Source organism: Vombatus ursinus, unplaced genomic scaffold, assembly GCF_900497805.2.
Source record: "Vombatus ursinus unplaced genomic scaffold, bare-nosed wombat genome assembly UNPS02014811.1, whole genome shotgun sequence".
NCBI classification, from domain to species: domain Eukaryota; kingdom Metazoa; phylum Chordata; class Mammalia; order Diprotodontia; family Vombatidae; genus Vombatus; species Vombatus ursinus.
Genome location: NW_020954589.1, coordinates 15,349,964 through 15,375,262, shown reverse-complemented (window position 1 = coordinate 15,375,262; position 25,299 = coordinate 15,349,964). Strand labels below are relative to the sequence as shown.

At 37.2% G+C, this 25,299-nt stretch overlaps 1 protein-coding gene across 1 annotated transcript in view; it reads right to left on the bottom strand.

The window, feature by feature from the left end:
* ZFAND3 (zinc finger AN1-type containing 3) overlaps positions 1-25,299 on the bottom strand; it is a 327,266-nt gene that overhangs the window by 91,196 nt on the left and 210,771 nt on the right. The window contains exons 3-4 of the mRNA XM_027876532.1: positions 18,826-19,008; positions 1,193-1,258 (exon numbers count right to left, since the gene is read on the bottom strand). Of these exons, the coding sequence (XP_027732333.1) occupies positions 1,193-1,258; positions 18,826-19,008 (249 nt within the window). The remainder of the gene's footprint in view (positions 1-1,192; positions 1,259-18,825; positions 19,009-25,299) is intronic.

The window sequence follows — 25,299 nt, the reverse complement described above, 5'->3', positions numbered from 1 at the left end:
TAAGCTATAGAGGAAGAGAGCATTAGGCACTGTTTCTCCTCTTTGGAAAGCTACAGGATTCATGACTTCATGTTTAATAAAAATGCCACAAATGCACAAGGATGTTTCCAAGTTCCTGAGACTGGGAAAAGAATAAGAAATCACAAAATGGTATGAGAATGAGTGACTGAAAAGACCTATTGTACTACATCAGTCAGGTCAAAACACTTATTAAATGCACCACAACCTCCCTCACTCTCTGGCACCCATACTTTATATAAAGGATTTTCATGAGATTTTCTTTCTGCTCAGAAAGATTAGGAACATGGCAAGTACCAGTGTTTCCTCTAAGTTTCATGCCTGTGCAACATTCTTCACACAGAAGTCACCTGAGAGGAAGCCAGGAAATGAATATATGCATGCATTCATATCCAAGAAGTCAAATCCTACTTCCTGTTCTGGGGCCATCAAAAAATAACCACCAGAAAGGGTTCAAACATACTTGAGGTTCAAACATTAGCTCTGATGCTTAATAAATGCTAATATTTACATGATGCTTTAAGGTTTGCCAAGTACTCTACATAAATTATTAGATCTTCACCTTGCGAGGTTGGTGCTAAAAGCACTCCCTCTTTTTACTGGACTTATGATGATATTGGTGTTGGCAATTCCTGGGAAGGAACTTCATCTACCAATGCAGATGAAAATATTCACTGCAATTTAAAGTCAGAGAAAATTGCCTGGAACATAGAATGGCCGAGAGATTTTTCTGCTCCTTTGACTCCATGTCCACACAGGTTAAGTGTCAGAGGCAGGATGTAAACTTGGGTCCTCCTTATTCCAAATCCAGCACTCTGTCAACTACTCCAAGGTGCCTTTCAGGACAACAGTCTGATCTCGGGCAAGACACTTAACCTAATCAGGGGCCTCAATTTCCTCATTTAAAATGAAGATGATAATATCTGCATTATTTGCTTTATGGAGTTGTGAAGAAAACACTTTGTGAGCCACACAGTGTTTCATAAATGTGAGCTATTATCACTAGGTAAGTCAATATGATCCCATGAACAACACTGTGATCTTTCTATTGCCACTTCCATGTCATTTCAAAATTCAAAGAAAAAAGAAAGACAAAATGTTGGCAAGCACACCAAATGCAATTCAGTATCTAGGTAATGGAAAGAATTTCAAAATGAAGGAATGGTGTACGTACCTGTGCCACAGGATCTTTTGGTTGGCGTGATTAATGAGACATGAGCTATATCTGTGCATGGCCCACCTAGAAACAAAAAGGCAGTGATATCAGTCAAGTAACAGTCTCTATGACCCTGTATGTTTGGAAGCAGGACAAATGCAATGGCGACATACTGGGGAACATGTATGACCCAATTTTCCACACATTTAACATACTAAGGGAGCTATGAAAATACAAATTTAGTTTGGCTCTTAAGTACATAGCCCCAAACTATTTCCATACTATACCACGTTCATTAGTTAGCATTCAGTATTGTTGGTCAATAAGCATTTATCAAGTACCCACTTAACAAAGTTACATAAAAAAAATCAAAGATAGTCCCTGTTCTCAAGGAGCTCACAGCCTAATTAGAGAGCAAATACAAAAACAACTATGTACAATATAAACTATATACAGGATACAATGCAGATAAGCAACAGAAGGAACTAATATTAAGGGGATCAAGAAAGTCTTCTCATTGAAGGTATGATTTTAGCTGGGACTTGAAAGAAGCCACGGAGGGAGAGAAGAGGAGGCAGAGAATTCCAGGCATGGAGGACAGCCAGTGAAAATGCAGTCTGATGCTGGAGTGACTGAGATGAGTAACAGCAAGGAGACCAGTATCAATGGATGGTAGAATATACAGGGGAACATTGGGGGAGAGAGAGTGTAACCTGTAAGAAGACTGGAAAGGTAGGAAGGGGCCAGGTTATGAAGGATGTTGAACACCAAACAGGATTTTATATTTGATCCTGGGGATAATAAGGAGTCACTGGAGTTTACCGATTGAGGGTGATGGTAGGGTGTGACATGGTAAAATCTATGCTTTAGGAAGATCAATTTGATAGCTGAGTAGAGGTTAAACTGGAATGGGTAGAGACTTGAGGCAGAGAGATCAACCAGTAGGCTACTTCAACAGTCTAGGCACGTGGTGATAAAGGCCAACACTATGGTGATGGCAGTGTCAGAGGAGAGATGCTATAAAGGTAAAACTGACAAGACTTAGCAACAGACTGGATGTGTGAGAGAAAGAGTGAGGAACTGAGGATGACACTCAGGCTGAAAGCCTGGATGACTAGAAGGATGGTGGCAACCCAGACAGTAATATGGAAATCGTAAAGAGGAGGGTTTGGGGGGAAATATAATGCCCAGTTTTAGACGTGTTGTTTGTTATCTACAGTAAAGCAAAAAATAAAAAATCCTGAATGGAAATGTTCAAGTCCTGAAAAGAATGGGCACATCTGAGGGCAGTAAGTTTACACCCAGAACAGTGAGCAAAGGTGCTATCCCTTAGGCCTGAGTTCAACTGGGAGGGAGGGGTGCAGATCAATCATTTTAATGATGTAAGGAATGTTCCACTTCGGAGGCTTCGCAGATGAAGATCCAAAATTTAGTCTGAAAGAGCTGCCTGGGGGATTGAGAGTTTAAATGACTTGTCCACAGCCACATGATTAGTATGTGTTAGAGGCAGGACTGAAACATAGGTCTTCTGACTACAAGGCCAGCTCTGAAACCACTATGCCATTCTCCCTCTCATCAAGCAATTATGAATGAACAAGCTTAGTTTAAAAGTGAAATTCTCTAAAGAATGGCAAACTAGTTGAGGACTGTCTTAATGGTACAAAAAGGGAGCTACACTGATCAGTGAAGTTTTATTTAACTGCCATAAGTATGATATGAAGTTTAGGTCATGGGAAATTCATACTCACAGAATGAGAATATTTTTAGAACTGAAAGGGCCATTAGAGATCGAGTAGAAAAACCTACTCACTCATTTCACAGATGAGGAAAGTGAAGCCCAGAGTGGTGAAGTCACTGGCCCAAGATTTACAAACCAAAAATTAACCTGATCCATTTTCCAGTAGATGCTTTCAAGATATTAATTAAGATATTACACTATTAATTCCTCAATAACTCATTGGAAAAGACCTAAATGTGCCAATAACTGTTGCATAGTTCCAATTTTAGATAAGATTCTAAGCCTCCATTTCTTCACTGGTCAACAAACATATGAGTAGTATAAGTGAGATAATTTCCAGCTAAAAAATTTCTGATTCTGAGTCTAGAAATTTTGAGATTCAAATTTCTGGATACTCTAGAGCTTGGCATAAAGTGCCTTTGTCCAAAATACACTACTAAATGAATAGAGTCAGAATCAGTGAGTAAGGCTAGAGAAGCACTGATTCAATTTTGTAAACCTGAGACAGCCAGAGCAAACTGTCACCATTAACTAACCAAACAAGCAATTATTAAGTGCTGGTGTACTAGGCACTATGCCAGGAAATGGAGAAACAAAGACAAAAACAGAACAGTCCCTGCCACCAAGGTACATTCTATAGAGATCATTTCCCTCTCATGTACATTGGCCTTCTGCTCACTAAGACACAGTCAAGTTTCAATTATACAATTTCTGGACTTCAGGTCAGGTAGGGGAAAGAAGGACACTTAGCTGCTATAAATCATGTCTTTTCCTTGCTCCGCACTGGAGCATGGAAGAGAGAAGTCAAGAGCCTTACAACTTATCATACCTTCACACTCTATCTTGCTAGGTTCTTCAACAAGAGGCTCATAGCATCAGTACCACAACAGCAACATCCTCCAGAGGATGCAGCAAAGGGGAAGGGAGGAAAAACAGTGGTGGCAAAATATCCAATTCAATCACCTGGTGTTTACAAGGTTTCTATTATTTGCCTAGCATGGTTCTAAATACTGCGAGAATTTAAAAAAAAAAATTCCCTGCACTAAAGATGTTTGTTGTGGAGATGAAACTTAGACATATCAGAAAACAAAAGACATTATACAGGATATCCATGAAAGTCTTAGTACAGTTTTAAGCTGTTAAAACTATTAAGGCTTCAAACTATACTAAGACTTTTGGGACACCCTGTATAAAAATGTGCTAAATTTACTATATTCAGATGTCAAAATATAAACTTTCAAGGAAAAGTGTTACTACTGACCAGGCAGGGAAAAGATCGCTGTTGGTTGGAGTTACTAGAGAAGTCTCCACAGAGGGGAAAAATGAACACTTGATTAAGTGGTATGGTTCACATGAACAGAGAAGAGCAGGGTAGAAATACTAGGTGAAAATACTCTCACAAAATTCTTGGGAAAAGATTTCTACCACATTTCCTCTTCCTCTACCACCACCACCACCACCACCACCACCACCACCACCATAGCTAGATTTCATAAAACACCTACTACTTGGCAAGAATTGTGCTAAATGATTTGCATATCTTATCTTGTTTGATCCTGACAACTATCTTGGGATGCAGATGCCATTATTACCCTAACTTTACAGTTGATGAAATGAGGCAAACAGAGGTTAAGTGGCTTCTCCAAGTCACCCAGCTAATAAATGACTGAAGCTGCATCTGAATTCAGGTCTTCCTCACTCCAGGTCCAGTGCTTTCTTTATTCACTGGGCCACTTAGCTACTAGCTGTAAATGCTCACACTGAAAATTTAACAATGAACTCTCGAGCCAGTCTAAGTGGGCTCAAGAATATCCCTGGATATAATCTATATAAACAATAGCTTTTGGGCCTGTCAACAATTTTTAAGACTGCCAAGGAATCCTGAAACCAAAAAGTTTTGAGATTTGCTGTTACAGGATAATAGCAATGGAATCATCCTATCCACTCCATTAATTTTACAGATGATGAAGTATGAGAGGCACCAATGAGCGACTGCAATATAGTTATTGTGAAATTTCTATAACTTATGAAAGGGACAAGGAAATGAAAAGAATGTTCAACATTCTTAAATTCCATTCTCTTGGTCCTTTCCCTTACCACCAAGGACAATCACTCCAACACACTAGTTTCTAGGTTTCTTTATATAAGCATTCCTTCTTAGGTAGGTGATGGGAGGGGTAGAGCAGAATGAGTGGAAGACATGTTTGGGTCCTCTTAATTCCTCTACTCTGTTATGTAAACTGATGGGGCTAAACTTCAGAAAGGACTCTATAGAGCCTGGCTGCTCCAAGCTGTATTTGACTTTCATCAGATTTGCCACTTTAAATCTTGTTCTCATCAAGCTTACAAAGTGTATACACTCTAACAACCTCCTGAGTACCAGTGTGAATAGCCTTCTACTAGTCTGATAGCATGTTTTTTTTAGCAATTCCACTTCCCACTCCAGTTATCTAGTCATGGTGATAAAATTCCTGTGTAAAGCACAGAAGTGAGTAATCCCTTAAACTACCAGAATTTCATATAGGTAGCAAAATAATGCATTCTGATAAAATTCCAAAAGCTCAAGGAAGCCAAAACAAAAATTGCTGAAAAAATTTGGCTGGGACAACTGAGTTATACAACTGTTCATAATTATAAATGCTATAAATTGCAATTATTAGACTCTTGGTTTAATTCTGGATGAGAGTATTTACCATTATTTTTCTACCTCTCCCATAGACTGGATATCTGTAGGTTGACACACAAATAACTTTGAGGCTACCTAGCATATCTCAAGATGCATCATCACGAAAGAGTTCTCCAGAGATCTTGTTAAACTAACAACTCAATTCGATAAATTCACTATATTAAAATACAAATAAAACCACAATTGAGCCAAGACAAATTGATAGCAAGTGTAACTGGCAATAATAATGCATCCCAGCTTTGATAACTGGACAATATTACAAACAGAAAGACTGGTATTAAGTCCAGTCTAGTTCACTATTACTTTGAAGTGCCCCATAATCCAAAATGAGAACAGGGTTCTCTAGTGAGCAGGGCCAGTGAATTTATTACTGTGTTGTCATTTAAGATTTCCTCACCCCCAAATCAACCTAGCCGCTATAGAAAATTATGATTTTACCTGCCTTTAAACAATTAACATAAAGTCAAGGTTATTAAAAAGAAAAAATAGTAAGATGAGAGAAATTCAAACTATTCACAATAAGAAATATGAAAAGTGGTTATGTGGTTCTAGTGTAATGGCTCTTCTAAGTTGGAAATGATTAGTAAGAGAGTGAAGGTCAAGGGCCTGTACTATCATCAGAGGACATTTATTCAAAACTGAGACTATGACATAGGGCCATTGGGATTTTCTCATCCCTGGGTTCCCTTGAAACAGAACAGGACTTGACAAAAGACCTATGAGATGTCATGAAAGCAACTTTTCCAAAAACTCCATTCCCTCACTAGTTGTTTTTACCTAGTTTTGTAACCTCTCTACATAGTGAGTAGCACTGAGTACCCAATTATAAGAAGATTAGGCAGAATGGAGAGTCAATTTGGTGTAAGTGGAAACAAGCGTTGGACTTGGCAAAAGAACCTGTGCTCAAAATATGGCTCTTTCACTTATTGCATTGTGGTCTTGGACAAGTCACTTTATCTTACTTTCTTCATCTGTAAAATGAAGGGTTTGAAGTAGGCATCTTCTAAGGTCCCATTTTCAGATCTCCTATGCTTTTAGGGTCAGGGCTCTGAGAATAGGTTGTGCCTATCTAGGACCTAGAATCATTTATATATGTGAGGCCAGGATTTTAATCAGGGTGAGGGCTGTAGAGATTAGGCCTCAGATATCATTAGAGTCCATTGAGATTTTAACAATCTTATCTCACTTAAGTTTTCATTAAAATTCTTTCTCTTCACTAGAATAAATGTCCTGAGAGATAAGAGAAAACTAAGGTAGGTAGTGAAGGTAAGGTCAACCATAACTGAGTTAATTCTCAGCCAATCAAAATGATAGATTCTTGCATTTTTTCCTCCCCAGCATATAAAATACTTGATCAGTTTTCTTGTTTCTGCATTTGCAGGAGACATTCAATGAAAAGCTACTATCTGGCAGGAGGTACTTTATTTAGAAATATTTTACTTTTGTGTGATGTGTCAAGTTTCAACTATTTAAACTTTGAAATTTACATGCAAATAATGCATAGTGTATGAGCTTTATAACCAGTTAAGTTTGAATGCCCTATGCACTCTCTTCTAGGGTTGCTTTCTGTTCTTGTATTAAAGTTGTCATGCATAATGCAGTGCTACTATGGATCATCCCATTTGCAATTTCACACAATAACTATGATGCTAAATTCTTTTGTTGTGCTCCCCCAGTAAGTATAGATCTTTATACCATGTGCAATTGGATAGCATTCTCCCCCCCCACCCCCCACCCCCACCCCAAACACACAAACAGTTCTAATTCCAATCAGAAAGAAGATAACAGCAGAGGTCAAATCAGCATATTCAGTGCATGGCAAACCTTTAAAAGGGAAGGTTAAGTAAACACATTCCATTAAATATCAACACTCACATCTCAAGTAAAAGTAGGCAGATATTTAAATTTTCATTCATATCATCCTACAGATATATTGCCTGCATCAAGAGCCACTGATGTCCCTTTGCTAGCATAAACTAAAAGGAGATTATTGCTTTAGGTGGAAGTGCTCCAGATAGTAACAGTATGCTGTTCAGCAACGGTTTTAGTCACACAAAAACTAGGAATTTATCCCACAGAGAAGTAGCATTGTCCATCCTTTAACCTTGAAAATGCATACCAAAAACCTACTCAGACAGTTTGTTAATGAAGCTGCAACGTCTGGTTATTTTTGGCTCCTAGTATCACTGGCCCTCCTTGGCTGCTACAACACTGTGCACTAAAGACATCAATTAGGAAAAATGGATTGTCATGCAGTCAGTCAGCTAAAAATTGCCTGTAGCTCAATAATCAAACATTTTACTGCTGGTCTCCTGTAACTCTGTAAAACATTAATACACAAAAATAGCCATTCCTTTTGCAGATTTATTACACTTCAATATTCTTGTTTAATTAACATGACATTTACATAACAGGGCCTAATTAATTTCCTACTAAAGGCACTGTGGACTAATTAGAAATGCATCATCCCTTTGTAAGTAGCCTGTCAATTCCACTTCAACATAATCTGTATGATGTTTACCTTTGTATCTCCAAATACCTTATAATATCATTTTCTTAAAGGGAGATTTGGACAGCAGATTTTAAAGGTACAACTCTTCCCCAACATTCAGAAATAATGAATTATTTAATCAGGAAAGTTCTTGACAATAGTTTCTTGAAAAAAAAATCTTTCCAGTACAGACACTTATTCATTTTCATCTGATTCTGTTAAGAGTTTTATACATTTTTTTGAAAATCTAGGAAACATCTAATCATTTCTTTATTAATGATATTTTCTTCAAAAATCTTTTAAGACATTGGCCATTTTAGGATTTAACATTGACTGAATTATTAAGGAACAAATAAATCTGAGCAAGCAAGAAATGGGGAGTAATTCAGGGAAAAACGCTCCTACTACTTCCAATCACATCTCCAAACTGCAACTCAAGGACTACTTTAATCAGGGAGGACACACCTAATCTGTCTACATAATCAAGTTTGAAATGAATCATCGATTAAAAGCAGGAATACATAAAGATATAATGAGGAGGAATCCAAGAAAGAATGCCACAGAGGTAACAGCCCTTCTTTTCCATCAGATTAAACACTCAGAATTAAACCATTTTCAAAGATTATTACTTGAAATAGACTAAGCAAACAAAAACAGTGTTAAGAATTTATCCAAGTAGAGTTCTAATCCCAACTCCTCACATGGTATCAGGAGGGATAGATCTACATCAGTTAAGCAGCTTCAAGGTGGGTCAGAACTTGCCCGTGGTGACTACTTTGCACACAGTGTGTTTCTCTTCAAAATGCTTTTAATTTTATTCACCAAATACATTGTTACTTCTCCCTCTCCCCCATTTCTCCCAGTAATCCTACTCTTCCTAGGGGAAGAAAATAAAGTTCCCTATGTTTCTTCCTAGTCCCATATAAGTTATGTAAGTAGCAGGTCATAAAATGAAGTTGGCCATGTTTTAGATTTGTTCAGCATGGGAAGATTCTTTAAAGGCAAAGTGCCTACATGAGTTTCCTCTGGCTGTCACCACACTAAGCAATTCACTCTGGAAGCCATTCTCCATAGACTAGTGAGTGGTGGGAATGGAATGCTAATGACACAGTCCATAGCACTTATGGCTAATACCTTAGAGGTCAAGAGTTAACTAGGATCACACTGTCATTTTAGAAGTGAAGTGATTCAATGACTGCAATGTAAATGGAAAGAACACAAAACAACCAAACAAAACTGACACTATCTATTTATGATGACGGAGGCTAGCTCTGAAAAAGATAAGAAAAGTAAATCTCTGGCTGGAGAATACTGCATAAACAATCAGACTTTGTTGACTTATTGGTTAATTTTGCTGAATTATGTTTTTTTCTCTCATTCTTTGTTACGGGGGATAACTCTATGGGTAGAGGAAGAACAAGGAAATGGAGATGAGAAGTGGAGATGAGATAAAAAACTAAAGATACTAAAACTTTTTCTAAAGAAGTAGGATAGTGAATCATGTTTCTAACATAGGTTAATTAGGAGTTGATGTTTTTATCTGATTTCTTCATACTCTGCCTGACAGCCTAATTTGCTTGGGAGGTAATGGTCAATGCAACTGACAAAGATGGCCAGTGATCCTAGTTAACTCTCTTAATGAAACTGTTTTTTCTTTCACTGAATAAGCAGCCAAAGTGAATAATGGACAAATTCAGAAGCCACACTTTCAAAGCAGGACAACCACATCACTTACTCATGGAAGAAAGAATGAAAACATCAAACACTTGCTTCAGTGAGAACCCAAGAGGTCCGTGGCATTCTTGTTCCCTTTTCAAATGAAGTTTTCAGACAGCATTATCAACTTCAAACTTTTATGAATGTTTGTGGTTTTTCATTTGAGGCTGACCAGGTAAAATGTACAGGCATAGTAAGAATTCATTGCTCTATACTAATAGTAATTTGAATTACTAAATTATCTTAAGATTGCTAAAGTTACATAGAGAGTTTCAAAGGATTTTAAATATATACAGAACACACAAAACTAAAACCCCCAGATATGATTAAGTCCTGCAAGGCTAAGTGAAATGTAAAGTGTGCTACCATCTAGTGGTTTAAAATTGAAAAAATGTTTATTTTAGAGGGTCAGAATACAAACTGGCTAATTAAGTTTTCCGACAATCTTATTATTATAGTAAAACATCTGGTTATCACTTCACCAATTTCTATAGCTGTTCTGTTCGATTTAGATATTTACTTTAGAGGAAATTAAGATTTCCATGTTTGGATTTTTCCAGAAAAACAAAAAGTGGTTCTCATAGGAACATCAATGGAAGCCTATCAATGCTGAAGAAGTTTTTATCTTCTGACCCAGTCAAAGGCAGAGTATACTCAGGCACTTCAGTATCCTCAGAATTCCTGTCCATATCTGTTGTTGAGAGAGGACTGCAATGCCCTTCTTCTGAATGGAAAAGGGGCTTTATGCATGCCCTTCACAGGAGACTTCAGAGAATAATAGAAAAAGACTATCTTCTATTCAGACTCCAGGTATCAGAAATGTTTTTAAAAAAGAATTCTGAATAAAGTGTCTGGTCTTCCCTATCCCTTCTGTAAAATGGCTGTTGTATAGCAGCTGAAAGCAATGAGAGATGTCTCTATAAGAGCCTTGTCCTGGCACTAATCTTAGAAAATGTCACACATTAGGTACTTTGGAGCATAACAGATTTTAAACTTTTACCTTACCGCACCCCCCCAAAAAACAAAACAAAATATACACTAAAGAGTGGAAAACATCTCTATTCCATCTAACTCAGAGCTTTATCTTCATAATTAATGAAAAACGAAGGGAGACTTGGTGATGAAATCCATGCTCACAAATTCCAGGAACATCTATTCCCTTTTTGGTGCAATGCTCTTGTTGTCAGTGGAAGGCATTCATGTAATAATTAAAATAAGTCCACATAAAACAAAAGGGGTAACACTTCAAAAAACCAAACAAGATTCTGCAATGAGAATCTGTTTCTAGCCTGGCATTTCTGTCACATTAAAGTTTAGAATCTATTTAAAACAAGCACAATGTGAATGTTTCCCCATCTATGTAACAGGTAAACAGTGAGACAACCCAAAAGGAGAGGGGGGAAGGGCTGAAGCTATGTTAAGTATGATTGTTCGCTACAACCTTTACTTTCACACAAAGCAAGAGCATCTTTTAAAATTAGCACATAAAGAATATCTACTTGGGGGGAATAAAGCTGAAGAAGTCTCACTTACTTCAAATTCTGAGCCTGCATAACAATTTATGGGTAATCTCTTTCACAGAGACCGAGCAAAAGCTTTTAAATGAGTAACTCTAAAATAAGCGTTCATGAAGTCATGTCATATATGTTTGCATACTCTCCAGGGCATCCTTGAATATCTGCAGCAAAAATGAACTGGTCTTTAGTTGTTCCAGAAGGCACCCAGATGGTGAGAAGAACTCAAACTGGGATTTGCTAACCTGGCTACTCCAGGCAGGCAGTCATGTGCAAGGCTAAAAGAAAAAGGTGACACTCTAAACTCAGACTTCTGTCATCTGAAACTGAAGAACTGATTCAAGTCAAATATTTAATCTCAAAATCCAATAGAGAAATGACTACATTCTTTAGCTGTTGGGACTACAGTACCAAATAGATGATTGGAAACACAGGCTTGTTGCTTGAGCAAGAGCAACTTGAGCGAACAATGCAGCTAGAGATGCTCTTTACCAGTCTCTGAAACACTGAAACACAGTTAGGAGAGACCACACAAGTAAGCTAGTCTAAGCTCCTACCCAAGTTATGATTCTGTCTAAAAAGTGCCCAAACAAATGGCCATCTGACCTTTTCTTAAAAACCTCCAAATAAAAGGGGATTCACATTCTCACAAAAATGGCCTATTCTACTTCTGGAAAGCTGGAATTATTTTAACATAATTTTACCATAGGTTGAGGTGAAATCTGCTTAACCCATCCAATTGTTCCACATTCTCCCTGGCACCAAGTAAAACAAATCTAATAACTCTTCTACAGGAAAATCTTTCAAATACTTCAGAGCTGTCAGTCAACATGTCCTTTCCTAAGGCTTTTCTTCTCCTTGACGGATACCAATGTACTTTAGTCCATTCTCACATGGCATGGTTTCTAGTCCCCTCATCATTTTGATCAGCCTCTTTTAAATAGACTCTTGCTTATCAGTGTCCCTTCTAAAACACACCATCCAAAACTGGCACCTACATGAGGAACAATGGGGACACAGTAGAATGATACTATACATGCCTTTGCACAGGACACTATATTAATGCAGTGTAAGATCATTAAGGTTAAGAAACCTAAAAATCTTAGCTGCCATCCCACAATGCTGTGGGAACTTGCAGGTCTTTTTCACATGAATTGACTACAGTAGTAATCAAGCATTCCCCTACCCTCGTCTCATACTTGTGCATTTTATTTTTTTAGCCTAAGTGCAAGCCTTTATGTTTACTCCTATTAAATTTAATCTTAATAGTTTCATCTTACTGTTTCAGGCTACCAAAATGATTTTGGATTCAAATTCCATCATCTACAAATCTAATAAACATGATTCTATCACTGCACTCATATTATTGATAAAAATGCTGATGAGAACAGGGTAGGGAGCAATCTACCAGAGAAGGATTGATAGCCTGGGACAACATCTCTGGTGGAATGTTCTCTCTGTTCTGTTCAGTAAGATTCTTATTTTTATCGATGCAGGCACAGAAGATTCATGGATGATGGAATTGGAATCCGAAACACTATATTTGGGTCTCATCAGTCAACCAGTTTTGAATCCTCTTAAGTGTACTATGATCTTTTCACAAAGATATGGGGAGACACTCTGTCAAATGCCCTCTAGATACATTATGACCGTGACATTACCAGAGTAGGACTAGTATACCTTTCAAAAAAGAAAATAAGATTAGTCTATGCATGGCTTCTTCTTAAGCTTCTTAGCAAGCACTTTCTCCAAAGTGATTACAAACCATATCTTCAATAATCTGTTTTGGAAGTGGTTCCCAAAGTCCTTCCTCTGAGGAAACAACCCCTAATCCAGTCTAAGTATATCAGGCGATATCAAAGAAGCACAAGATACAGCCTCTGTCTGCAAGACTACAATCTCACTGCAGAAACAAAATGTACACAAGATAACATATAATTAAAAGTCAAAATTAGTGATTAGATCAAATGAGATAATATATCTTAGCACAATGCCTGACACATAGAAGGCTCTTAACAAGTGTTTGTTTCTCCCTTCAAAATTAGTGGTACAGAAAAACAGTATTCTAAGAATTCAGAGAAATGAAAGGTCAGTATGGGTTGGATAAGCTTGAGATGGGCAATGAAGCTCAGAAACAATCTGAATAGGTAGGACGAGAGTGGGGCAGAAGGCATTCTAGGCACGGGAAAACAACATAAGCATAGGTTTAGAAGCAGTAACTTATTATGAAGATGATAAAAAGATTAGCCAGGTTCACCAAAGTTTTCATGTGGGAAAACAGTAGGAAATAAGGGTGGACTCAGATTACATAGGCTGTTGCAATGCCAAACTGAGGTGTCTGAATGTCCTCTTGGCAGTGGGAAGTTACAGAATACTCTTAATCGAGAAGAAAAGGTTCGCCTTATTGTCTTAGAACTAAACTTACTCTTCCTTCCTAACTTGACGGAAGACATGTAAGTGACAAAACATGGGAGCAGTGTGGCATTAATAGAACATTACATTTCCCATTACAGAATCTGGATTTGAAGCCCAACTCTACTAGTTACCACCACCGTAACCTCAGACAGTTAGTTACACTTCATGTCTCTGGACCCCCAAAGGAGAGAGCTGGATTAAATGATCTCAAATATGCCTTCTCAGTTCTAAATCCTGTTGTTCCGTTTTAAGTGGGAATGAAGGTATGAGAGATCTATCTGTTCCTGCTATCCAAACCTCAAAGGTTTAGGGCAAGTGATATAGGGGCTGAGATACTAGGAACAAGATTTGTGTCTTTGGATATAATTTACTAAATGCCATTATCATTGCTCTCTGGCCCTGTGGGAACCTTGCCAGCACACAGGATCTCTTGAGAAACAACCATTCTACCTTGTCCACATAGAAAGGGGCTACAGCACCTTATGCCTCAGACTGCCCTTACTCTGGAAAACTGGGAACCTTAAACCTCTTTCTTCCCTAGCTCCAAATATGTAAAGTTTAATTTGCATATAAATAATACTTCTATTAGTTTGTTTTTAAAACAATCCTGACATCTATCAGAAACTCTAACACCCTGAACACTAGTTTGGAGATGTTTGTTCAAATCTAGATTTACAAGAAATGGAGATAATAATATTGAACAAGAAAAATAAAAATGACTTTGAAAATGAAAATCCTCCCATGATAAAAAAAATTTTTATATCTACCTAGTATCATGGATTAATAAACCTCTGGCAAAATATGATAATAAGTTCATTTCAGGTATTTATGGAAAGGTGCCTTGATGTGCCAATTCTAAATCAAAGTCTTAACGTGGTTTCTATTTTGACCATATGGATCTTAAGAGGACAACTGGAACATTTAAATAAGTTCCAATCCAGTTAGCATTATAGAAGAGAGGGATTGGGAAAGAAATACTTCATCTTGAATAATTCTTGCAAGAAAACACTGCTGAATGCTTTAGTCCTTTTACACTTTGACAGGGATTAACTTAATGGGCTCATACATTGATTCTCCCTGAATTACAGTCATTCTATTCAATGCAGCATGCAGCTGTACATCATACTATACTGCAAAATATCAATCTTTTTAGAACATGGCTCTAATGAAAGGAGCATGCTATACAGAACTAGCAACAAGATAAATAAATGTACTGGAAAAAACACCTTTAAATTAAAATCAAAAGAGACATTTCAAGTTTGGGCATTCTTCATTATGGGAAAGAATTTTCCACTTTGAGACTATTATATATCAAAAAAGCTCCATCTGTTGTATAATTATTTCTGATAAACGGTATGATGCTTTGAGCTTCATTAGAGAGAAGGGAAGAAAGAGACACAGAGAGAACTGTAAATAAATCTCACCACTATATTTCACTTAGAGCCAGCCCAGCAGGAAGTTACAATGAATTTTTATTTAGAAAAAAAAAAAAAAAAAGGTAGTATTTTCCAAATGCTCTACTAAAAGAAGCTACCTCCTCTGCCAAATATTTGGTCCCTTGGATTGGGCAGAGTCTATCTAAACGTTCACCCTAAAGAGAGAAAACATTTAACATCTTTCTCATTTCCTTGTCTTGAATTTCAACATCAGTAAAAAGAACAAAATCTGGTTTAGCCCAATGACAACAATGCTAATTTTCCAGGAGAAAAATCTGGGTTTGTTATATAGAACTGAAGACTTTTAGCCAGTGAAGCCCAATACGATGCCCAAGACCTAGGAAGAACCTGCCAAGGACAAGTTATAATACAACAACCATCATCATCACCACCATTTATATAGTGCTTACTATGTTCCAGGCACGGTGCTAACTACTTTACAATTATTATCTCATTTGATCCCCTCAACAACCCTGGGAGGCAGGCCTATTATTACCCTCATTTTACATATGAGAAAACTGAGGCAGAAGTCAATTGATTTGTCTAGGGTCACATAGCTAGTTGAGGCCAGATTTGAACTCTGGTCTTCCTGACTCCAGGCCTAGTGCTCTACCTACTGTGCCACCTAGCTTCCTCAATTTTTGCAAGAGAAAGATCCTGTAAAGAATGAGATGGGAACAATCAGAAAATAGGTCCTATAGAAATAACAATAAATCTCATTACTCAAATTAATTCAATTTCAACCATTGTGACCAAATCCTACTATTAAGCACCTACTATGTGCCAGGTACTGTGACAAAGTACCTTAGTGAAGATGGTCCAAAGCAACATTTTCAAATCAAAGCTTAATAACAAACAATTAATAAATTATTCCATAACATTTTGGTAATGTTCACATCCATTTTAGTCTTCTTGGTGACTGTTTTTACACTGTGCTTATCTTATCTGTTTGACTGCACTGTAAGATGATTTCAGTAGTCTTACAGCACCCAATACTCCAAAAACTCTAAAAATTCTTTACAGACAGTACTTAATATTCCAAATAAATGCTTAACTAGTTTTTCAGATAATGAGACAAAAATAGATGCTACCCACTCATGACTGAAGGTGATGAGACAATTTCTATTTTACAGTATTTTCCCTTTTCCAAACATCTCATTGGAATATTTTAAGAACAATTTGGTTGCTTCCTTCCATGGGGTTGCGTTAAGAGCCAACTCTACCTGCAAACCATAAGCTTTCAGTAAAAATTCTGTAGGTAGGAAACAGGTAGTAAACCTACATTTTTGTTTTGTTTGCTCTACCTTGCATACTATTTTCTTTTTTATAAAAATGTTACCAGAAACGATAAGGGGTTCCCCTCCCCAAACATTTTAAGTGTTAAAATTCTGAAACATTTGTTATTTTTGCAGGTGCTGTACTAAGAGCAAAAACATTCAAGACGCCCCCTTTGGGGAAGGAAGTGTAAAGGAAGGTTGAGAAGGTCAGCAAGAAAATAGACAAAGTGGAGTGGGCCTGTGTAGAAAGGACAATATTATGTTGGGCTTTTCCAGTTTTGAATTTTTTTATTAGTTTGATTTACCTGACCTTCAAAACAGACATTTCAAAAAATCATCTCACTGCTTTCTATACTGTCAATGTTTTTATTCTTCTTCATTCTGCATTGTTTGTGAGACAGAATTAATGGGGGGCAGCTAGTTGGCATAATGGATAGAGCACTGGCCCTGAAGCCAGGAGGACCTGAGTTCAAATCTGGCCTCAGACCAAACACTTGACACTTACTAGCTGTGTGACCCTGGGCAAGTCACTTAACTCCAACTGCCTTAAAAAAAAAAAAAAGATAAAATAGGTGGGCGGGATAGGATTAAGGGAAATAGAGTTAGTTTTAAAAAAAATATATAGAATTAATGTATACTTGTTTTCTCACTACTTCCTTTCAAATTCTTTTCAATATACTCACAAAACAAAAAGTCCCTAGGCAAACCCAGAGACCCTCTCATTAGAAGTGATTCGTGAACACTCTAAACAAAGTTCAGTGCTTTTGCTTACATACAATTTTAACTAATCTAGAGCTATGGCAGTCCAGAAATCACTACCTAACTTTGAAGTCTCCAGTACTCATCAGTATCCAATATGAAGCTATGAGACACATTTACCACTACAAAATACTCAAAATGGAATGTGCGATCTGGTTAATCCTTTAAAAGTTTGACTAATTCCTCATTGTTCACCTATTCATAAAGAATACTTTCAAAACTGGAACCAAGAGTTCTGATAAATATGGGTTGGATCACACAAGGATTCCAAGGTTCCTTTCAACCCTTAGATTCCATGATACCAGTCACCCAGTTTCTTAGCTCTATTAACATTTCTGCTCTAACACTGTACGTGACTTGTTCTGTTGCCATTGAGCTTATTCTTCTCAGTTTTACCCAGTCTACATCCCTTACGAACAATTTTTGTTGTTTAGTCCTTGTTCAGTTGTGTCCAACTTTTAGTGACCCTATTTGAGATTTTCTTGGCAGAGAAACTGGAGTGGTTTGCCATTTCCTTCTCCTAGGTAATTTTACAGATGAGGAACTGAGGCAAACAAGATTAAGTGACTTGCCCAGGGTCATACTGCTCGTAAGTGTCTGAGGCTGTATTTGAATTCAGGTCTTTCTGCTTCCAGGCTCAGTGCTCTATCGTAGCCCACTTACCCACTCCTTTACTGTTACTGCTCACCTCTACTATATCCTATGACACACCTATTCTGTCGTTAAAATTTCCATATTTTCCTTTCTATTTGAAAGTAGGCTTTCCCATGAAAGCACTTCTACTGCAACCCACTCCATCTCAAAATCTCTTTACCTTTACCCATCTTTTCCTCCTTCTCTAATGTCTTTTTCTTAGCTATATTACCCCTCCATTTTTACTCCAGAGGCTCTTTCTTAACCTCCTCTGGGAGGTCCCACTAATTGCAGTCCTTATAATAAGAGCTGACATTTACATATGACTTTAAAATTTACGATGTGCTTTACATCCGTTATTTCATTTGAGCCTCACAGCAGCCCTAAAGAAGCCCCATTTTACAGACAAAAAGACTGAGGGCTCAGAGATGAAGAGAACTGTCCGTGGTCACACAGTTAAAAGCCAGAAGCAGTAATCAAACCTTGGTTTCTTGACACCAGGTCTAGGGTTCTTCTCACTCCATGAAGCTGCCTTTTTCTCACATATAAATTGTCAACATTTCCTTCTCTACTGGCTTTTTCTTTAGGTCTAGAAACCCATGCTCAGCTCTGCTTTACGTTAAATACAACCATAACAACAAACACAAACCCTTCTTTAACTTGCCTCCTCAAACCAGAGAGATGTTCTCTAGATGGCCAGTAAGACCCTGGTGCAGGTCACTTAACCTCTCAGTGTTCTGGGCAACTCCAACACTACAAGGTGCCAGGGGGAGGGAATGTCCTCACCTACTCCTAACCTTCTGTCTCCCTACTCTCTCAACTCCTTTGTAATTGCCAGATTTCTTGGACTAGGTTTCCTTCTTACTCTACTTTCTCTTCAATCAAAGAGTTACTGTATTTCAATTTGGACCTGGGTATCAAAGGAGAAAAAGTACTGATCATAGGCTATCTCCACCCTTCTCCAACTTCAGAATATAGGGACTTACACTCCTCTTTGCCTGTGGAAGTTACATTCAATTCTGTCGAAAGCTGTTGCTGGTTGGAGTTAACAGTTGGTGTAGTTAAAGAGGTATTGCTGTTGTCACTGTTCATTTCTCCAGAAAACAAATCTGATTGGCTGTTGCTTGTACTGGGAGTGGAGTCATCATCTGGTTGTTTCTTCTGAAAATCTAAAGAGAGGAAAAGAAGTTGAGAAAATGGTGTCAATTCAAAGGACCAATGGAGTACACCTCCCTCCTCTTATTGGTAGAAAGATCATGGACTACAGATGTAGAATAAAGCATACCAGTCTGATATGGTTAATATGTTGCTTTGTTGACTATATGTATTTTTTGTTACAAGGGTAGAATATATCAGGAAGCAAAAGTAATGTTTTATAAAAGCATCAACAAAATATTTTTTAAAATAGTCAACAAATATTGTTGTAGATGCACTGGGGGACAAAGACACTGATAACTGAGTCTTTGAGCTCCTCCAAGAACCTTCACTTCAGTGGAAAGAAACAGTGTATATGAGGCTAGAGAAAAATACATAAAAGGCTGGAAAATCATACATAAAAGTAGAAAAAGAAAAGACATAGAAGGAATTCTAGAAATCTGAATGGGTCTAGACCTCAAATAAGTAGGAAATTAAGGACTGGAGCTAGCTTGTTTTTGTTAATGGAAGATCATTATACACATCACTACCACCACAAACCCTTACCTTCCCATTTATTACAGAGACAGAGAATAGTTAATGTCAAAAGAGAAAAAATATGTAAAGCGCCTAGCAAACTTTAATGCCTTCATTCCCTAGTCCATCACACAGATGCCTATGTACCTTACTTAGCATAAGCTCTTAAAGAGTAATTTTAAAGCTGCAAAGAATACTGGGTGTGCCTGGTGAGGAAGAAGTGGAGTGGTACATAGAATTCTGGTACCTGCCTTGCAGGGTCTTCAATCTCAAGCCTACACATTCCTTGCCACCAGACTGACAATCTCCAATAGCATAAGCCAAGGTGAAGTGGCCTGTTGCATTTGTATGTTACCATGACATGAAATAAAGGGCAACCAGGTGGCACCATCGTGCATGGAGTGCCAGGCCTGAAGTCAGGAAGACTCATCTTCTTGAATTCAAATCTGGCCTCAGACATTGTATGACCCTGAGCAAATCACTTAACTCCATTTGTCTTAGTTTCCTCATCTGTAAAATGAGCTGGAGAAACCACTCCAATATCTTTGCCAAGAAAACCCCAAATGGAGTCACAAAGAGTTGGACACGACTGAAATGAATGAACAACAACTGCCTGAAATCCCATTGCTGCTTCCTTCATATGCAACTTCTGCTTTTAGCCTTTTTCTTCCTGCTATTCTCCCTCCTGAATATTTTTCATTGTTGTGACATTTCAAAAATGCTCATCTCAGGTATTCATAAGTACCTCAAGTTTTTCTGAAAAGAGCTACCACATAAATGGAATAAAAATACTGTGATAATTATGCTTCCTCGAGTTTGTCATGTCATTACCTCACCTCAACCTTATGTCAATAATCCTTTTGTCCCTCCGATAACAATCTAAGGTATTTAACACAATAAGATTTCAAAGAACAGTAGCTGAGTCATAGTTGTACTATGTAATCTTCATTTTCCCTTACAGCATCACATACTTAGTAGGGTTCAACACAGCCTTAATTCAACAAATATTAAAAGGAATTAATATGGGTGATAGGAATATAAATACAAAAATGACACTATATTCAATAAGTTTACTATATTCTACTGCAATAATACAATATGTACACAGACAAGTAAAAACACAAGATTAATAAGGATAATAATCTTTAATAAAATAATTTAATAAGCATTAACAACTAGGGCTAAGAAAAGTTAGCCTTGAAGGACAGTAGGGATTCTGAGCCATAGAACAGAGGAAGCACTTTCCAGGCACAGAGGACCACCTGTGCAAAGGTATGAAGAAGCAAGCTAGAACGGCGAGTTTGGGGAATAACTAGTTGGGCAATTTTACTGAAATGTAGTGTATGTGATGGGAAATAATATGAAATAAGGCTGGAAAAGTAGCTTGGAATTAGAATGAGGGGCACTTAAAATATCAGACTGGGTAGTTTATACTTTATTCAAGAGTAAGTAAGCCACAAAAGATTTCTGAGCAGGAGATAATATAGTTAGATCTGCAACCTAAGAATATTAATCTGGTATTGATATGGAACATAGACTGGAGAGGAAAGGAGCTGAAAACAGGGAAATCAACTAGGGTCACTATAGTAACAATCAGGATTAAAGGTGATATGGACTATAAGTATAGTAGAGGCCGTGTGAGTAGAGAGAAGGGTACTGATACAAAAGACAGATTGAAGTGGTATAGACTTAGATAAGGTTTGGCAACTAACTGAAGATGGACGAGGAGGGAGACGGAGGTTTAAAAGATTATCCTGAGTTTTATTACAAACTTTGGCAACCAAACTGTTGTACCTTCAATAGAAATAGGGAAATTAGGATGAGACTTGCAGAAATATTTTATATTGGACATATTGAATTTGAAGTGCCTATGCAACATTCTGTTGGAAATATCTATCAGGTACAACAGGTTAGTCTCAAGTAGCTGAGGATGTGGTGCAAAAGTTCAAAAGAGAGACTAGGTTTGGATAAAAAGATACGATAGGCATATAGAAAGTACAACAATCAAAAAACAATCAAAAGTAAGTATTTCAAAATTACAGAGAACAAGCATGGCCCTAAAGAAGAGATATGAAAAAGCATCCTCCTCTTCTTCCCTACTTTGTAGAGGTGATAAATCCATAGGTATGAAACCATGCCTATGTTTTCAGATTTTTTTTTTCAATGTATTGATTGGTTTTGCTGATTTTTTTTCTTTGTTATATGAGATGGCTCTCTGATGGAGAAGGAAGGGATAAAGTGGAAAAATTAGGAGATATAAAAACAAGATATATTAATAGATTGTATTTAAAAAGAAAAACTGGAAGTCATATGCATAATGATAAATTAGTCTATTTGGAGAGCTAATGAGATCATCAAGCAAGCAGAGAGAAAAGATGAGCCTTGAGGACAACCATGCTTGGGCAAAGGACAGATGATACAAAGAAGACTTTTGTTGTTCAGTTGTTTCAGTCATAAGGAGCTCTTTGGTGACCCTATTTTGGGGTTTTCTTGGCAAAGATATTGTGGTTTGTCATTTCCGTCTCCAGTTTATTATATAGATGAGTAAACTGAAGCAGACAGGGTTAAATGACTTACTTAGGGTCACACAGCTACTAAGTGTCTGAGACCAGATTTTAACTCAGGTCCTCCTGACTCCAGACCTGGCATCTATCCACTATGCCACCTAGCTGCCCACAAAGAAGACTAAGAAGTAGCAATTAAATGTAGGAAGAGAACCAGTAGAAAGTAACGCAATGAAAGTCAAACTAAAAAATGCTCCCATGGTCACAGAGTGACTCATAGCTCTGAGCATCAGCATAATAAAGTCATTCAATTTGATCCAAATATTTATTAAGGGCCTAGTATATACACAAGGCACTCTACTAGGCACTTGGGATATAGAAATGAAAAATGAGATTCTGTGCCTCCAAGTAATTTAAAGGGGAAACAGGTGGAAGAGACTAAAGTTATCTAGTCCAACTCACTTCAATTTATGGATGAAGAATTTGAAGACCAAAAAGAAGATCTGTACAAAACCACAAAAATTTGAGCCTACACCCTTTGACTCCAAATCCAATACTTTTTCCAATGCACTCCACTATGATATATACACTAATATGGCACAGAACAGAAGGTAAAATGGGCAAGGAGAAAAGCAAAGTGTTTTCAGAAATTCTGAAGAAGCAATCATGTTTAGTTGGTGGAGATCTCAGAAAGCACCACTGAAAATGATGGGTAGCTGGGCCTTGAAGGAAAATACTTCCAACTGGTAGAGATAAAGGAGAGTGCTCTAGGCACAGGGGAGCTGCCTGCATAAATGCAGTGAAGTGGGAGACGACAGTGTAAGATACTGAGTAGTCTATACAGATGAGAGGTTTGGACTAGATCAAGGGTTCTCAGTCATTTTTGTATCATGGACCCCTTAGGCAATCTTGTGAAATGTATGGGTCTCTTCAAAATAATGTTTTTAAGTACATACAACAAAGTTGCAAAGGAAACAAAATTATACTGAAATATAGTTATTAATTAAAACAAAGTTCATGAACGCCAGGGTTAAGAATCCCTAGGTGATAATTTCTAAGACTTTTTCTAGTGTTAACAGTCTAAGATTCTATACTGTTACATGAAGACAACTTATCCTTCTCATTCTGACTCTGGTGTTGGCACATGGTGCTTCCTCCTTTTAAGCAATCCTTTCCTCTTGACTTTCAACTCTTTCACAGTGCCCTTTAGTCACAGAATGGCAAACTGGTTAGTGTCACTTATTACAAATAACTGCTGGCTCAAAGATAAGATTAGAACTTTGAGGTAATCCAAACAGCTAAAGGAGGGTTAACCTAAAGAAAGTTGAATTTCCTAAAGCTGAAAAAAGAGATACAATTATTCTACCAGTCATACAAATATATACCTCCCAGCCTAGGAGCAGATCACTAAATAATGGATAACTTCAGGCTGCATTCAGCAATGCTTTGACTTGTGGTACATATTATCTTGTATTTCACTGGCCTTAAAGAAAAGAGGCAGAGAAGGAAAACAATCCCTGTCACTGTATTCTATTGGAGCTCCATGCATCCTTGTTAATCCTTGGACTGTGTTCACAGATGCCAGACCTCTCATTTAGACTTGATGTGCAAATTATCAAAAAAAACATTAAATTTCACACAACATCTTTTACTTTATTTTTCACTTCCCACATAAACTTGTAAATTAGAGCACTTTGGGTTTTTCCCATCCCTATAGATAGAAAAGCTTGGTATTAATGGCTAAAATATATAATTTTCTAAGTGGATAGGTATATTCCAAGAAATTATTCAAGACTCAACTTTTATAGGAATAAAGCTATATAGCCTGAGTTGAGACTTGCGAATAAAGCTTGTTCAAAACAAACGAAATTCTTAGAACAAAAAAACCCAGCTCTGCCCTGCATCAGGCACCAGCTAAAATGGTAGATTATCATACTTAATGTTCTGACACACCCACTCCAACAAAACAAGACCAACCAATGAGTTTTCTTAGGTTTATTCTGCACATATTGAATATTTTTTTTCCAGATCTGAATGTTCCCCACAGACCTATCTTCCAGTTTCAAAACATACTAAAAATAGTTGGTATATGTGAGTAAGAATCTAGCCCAATCTGCCTTAATGATATGGACCATACATATTGAGGATTCTAATTAGGATCTTGCCCAATCATAAAGGAGTCACTTTTGCCACATTTAAGTTCCATTCTTGATGTCCACTGGGTACCATTAGATTTGTCAACATACTTAATACTTTTCCATGTACCCTAAACTGTGAGCTTAATTTTTAAAGCTGTTTTCAAAGCAGAGAGAAGAAACAAGAAATACACTAGTAATTTTGAAGCAGTTCAAAAATATTTTGTCATTATCCAAACTTTTTTAATACTTTAAAAACAAACTTTCTTCTTCAATCCTAAAGGTGTGTCTGTAAAAGCTTCAGGGTAGAACTGAAAAAGGCCCCAAACAAGCCATAACAAAAATCTACAAATGAAAACATCAGTAAAGATTCATTGGGGGATTTGAAATTAAAGGTTTAAAAGACCAAAATTGGGTAGGGGGATGTATGTTTAGCAGTAATTTCAAAATAGTCTATTAAACCTCAATCCAAAACACACATGACAGCTAGCTTTTAAGTTCCATTATTTTATTAAAGCAGAGGCCTGAATTGTAAATTCAGCATAATCAAATGATGTTTTATAGGAAGACAATCAAATCATGGTATGCAAGGTACCACTGGGTTCTTGAAGGCTTTGCCAACATGAAAGGCTTCATTATATGGACCCAGCAGAAGATTTCTTGCCTGTTCTATGAGGACTAGCCTAGCTAAGACCAGTGACCAGAAAGTCAGCAATAAGTGATAATTTTGGGGTACGGATGAGGCAATGTGTATAACAGCTCATTAAACACGGAGATTCAATTTATATCAGTGGAGAATGTACTGACATTTATGAAACCACTAATCTTTCTAAATATTGTAGTTTAAAAAACATAGTAAGTCCTATACCTAAAGTGATGGAATGCTTTTCCTAAAAGGCTATAACCAGCACTTTATCTAAGTAAGATTTCTGTAAAGAATATTACTCTTACTACTTGTGATCACTTCTATTCCTTCAATTATTAAAAATTAAAGTTTTAACAAGTCTTTTATCACCTCTGCAGATGCTACTGCTGCCAATATTTGTATATCAGATTTCAGAGATCCTGAGTTCTCCCAGCTTTCCAAAGTGGAAAGGTTACACTATTATCAAAAACCCACCTTTCATCATTACCAAAATTAAACTGAAGA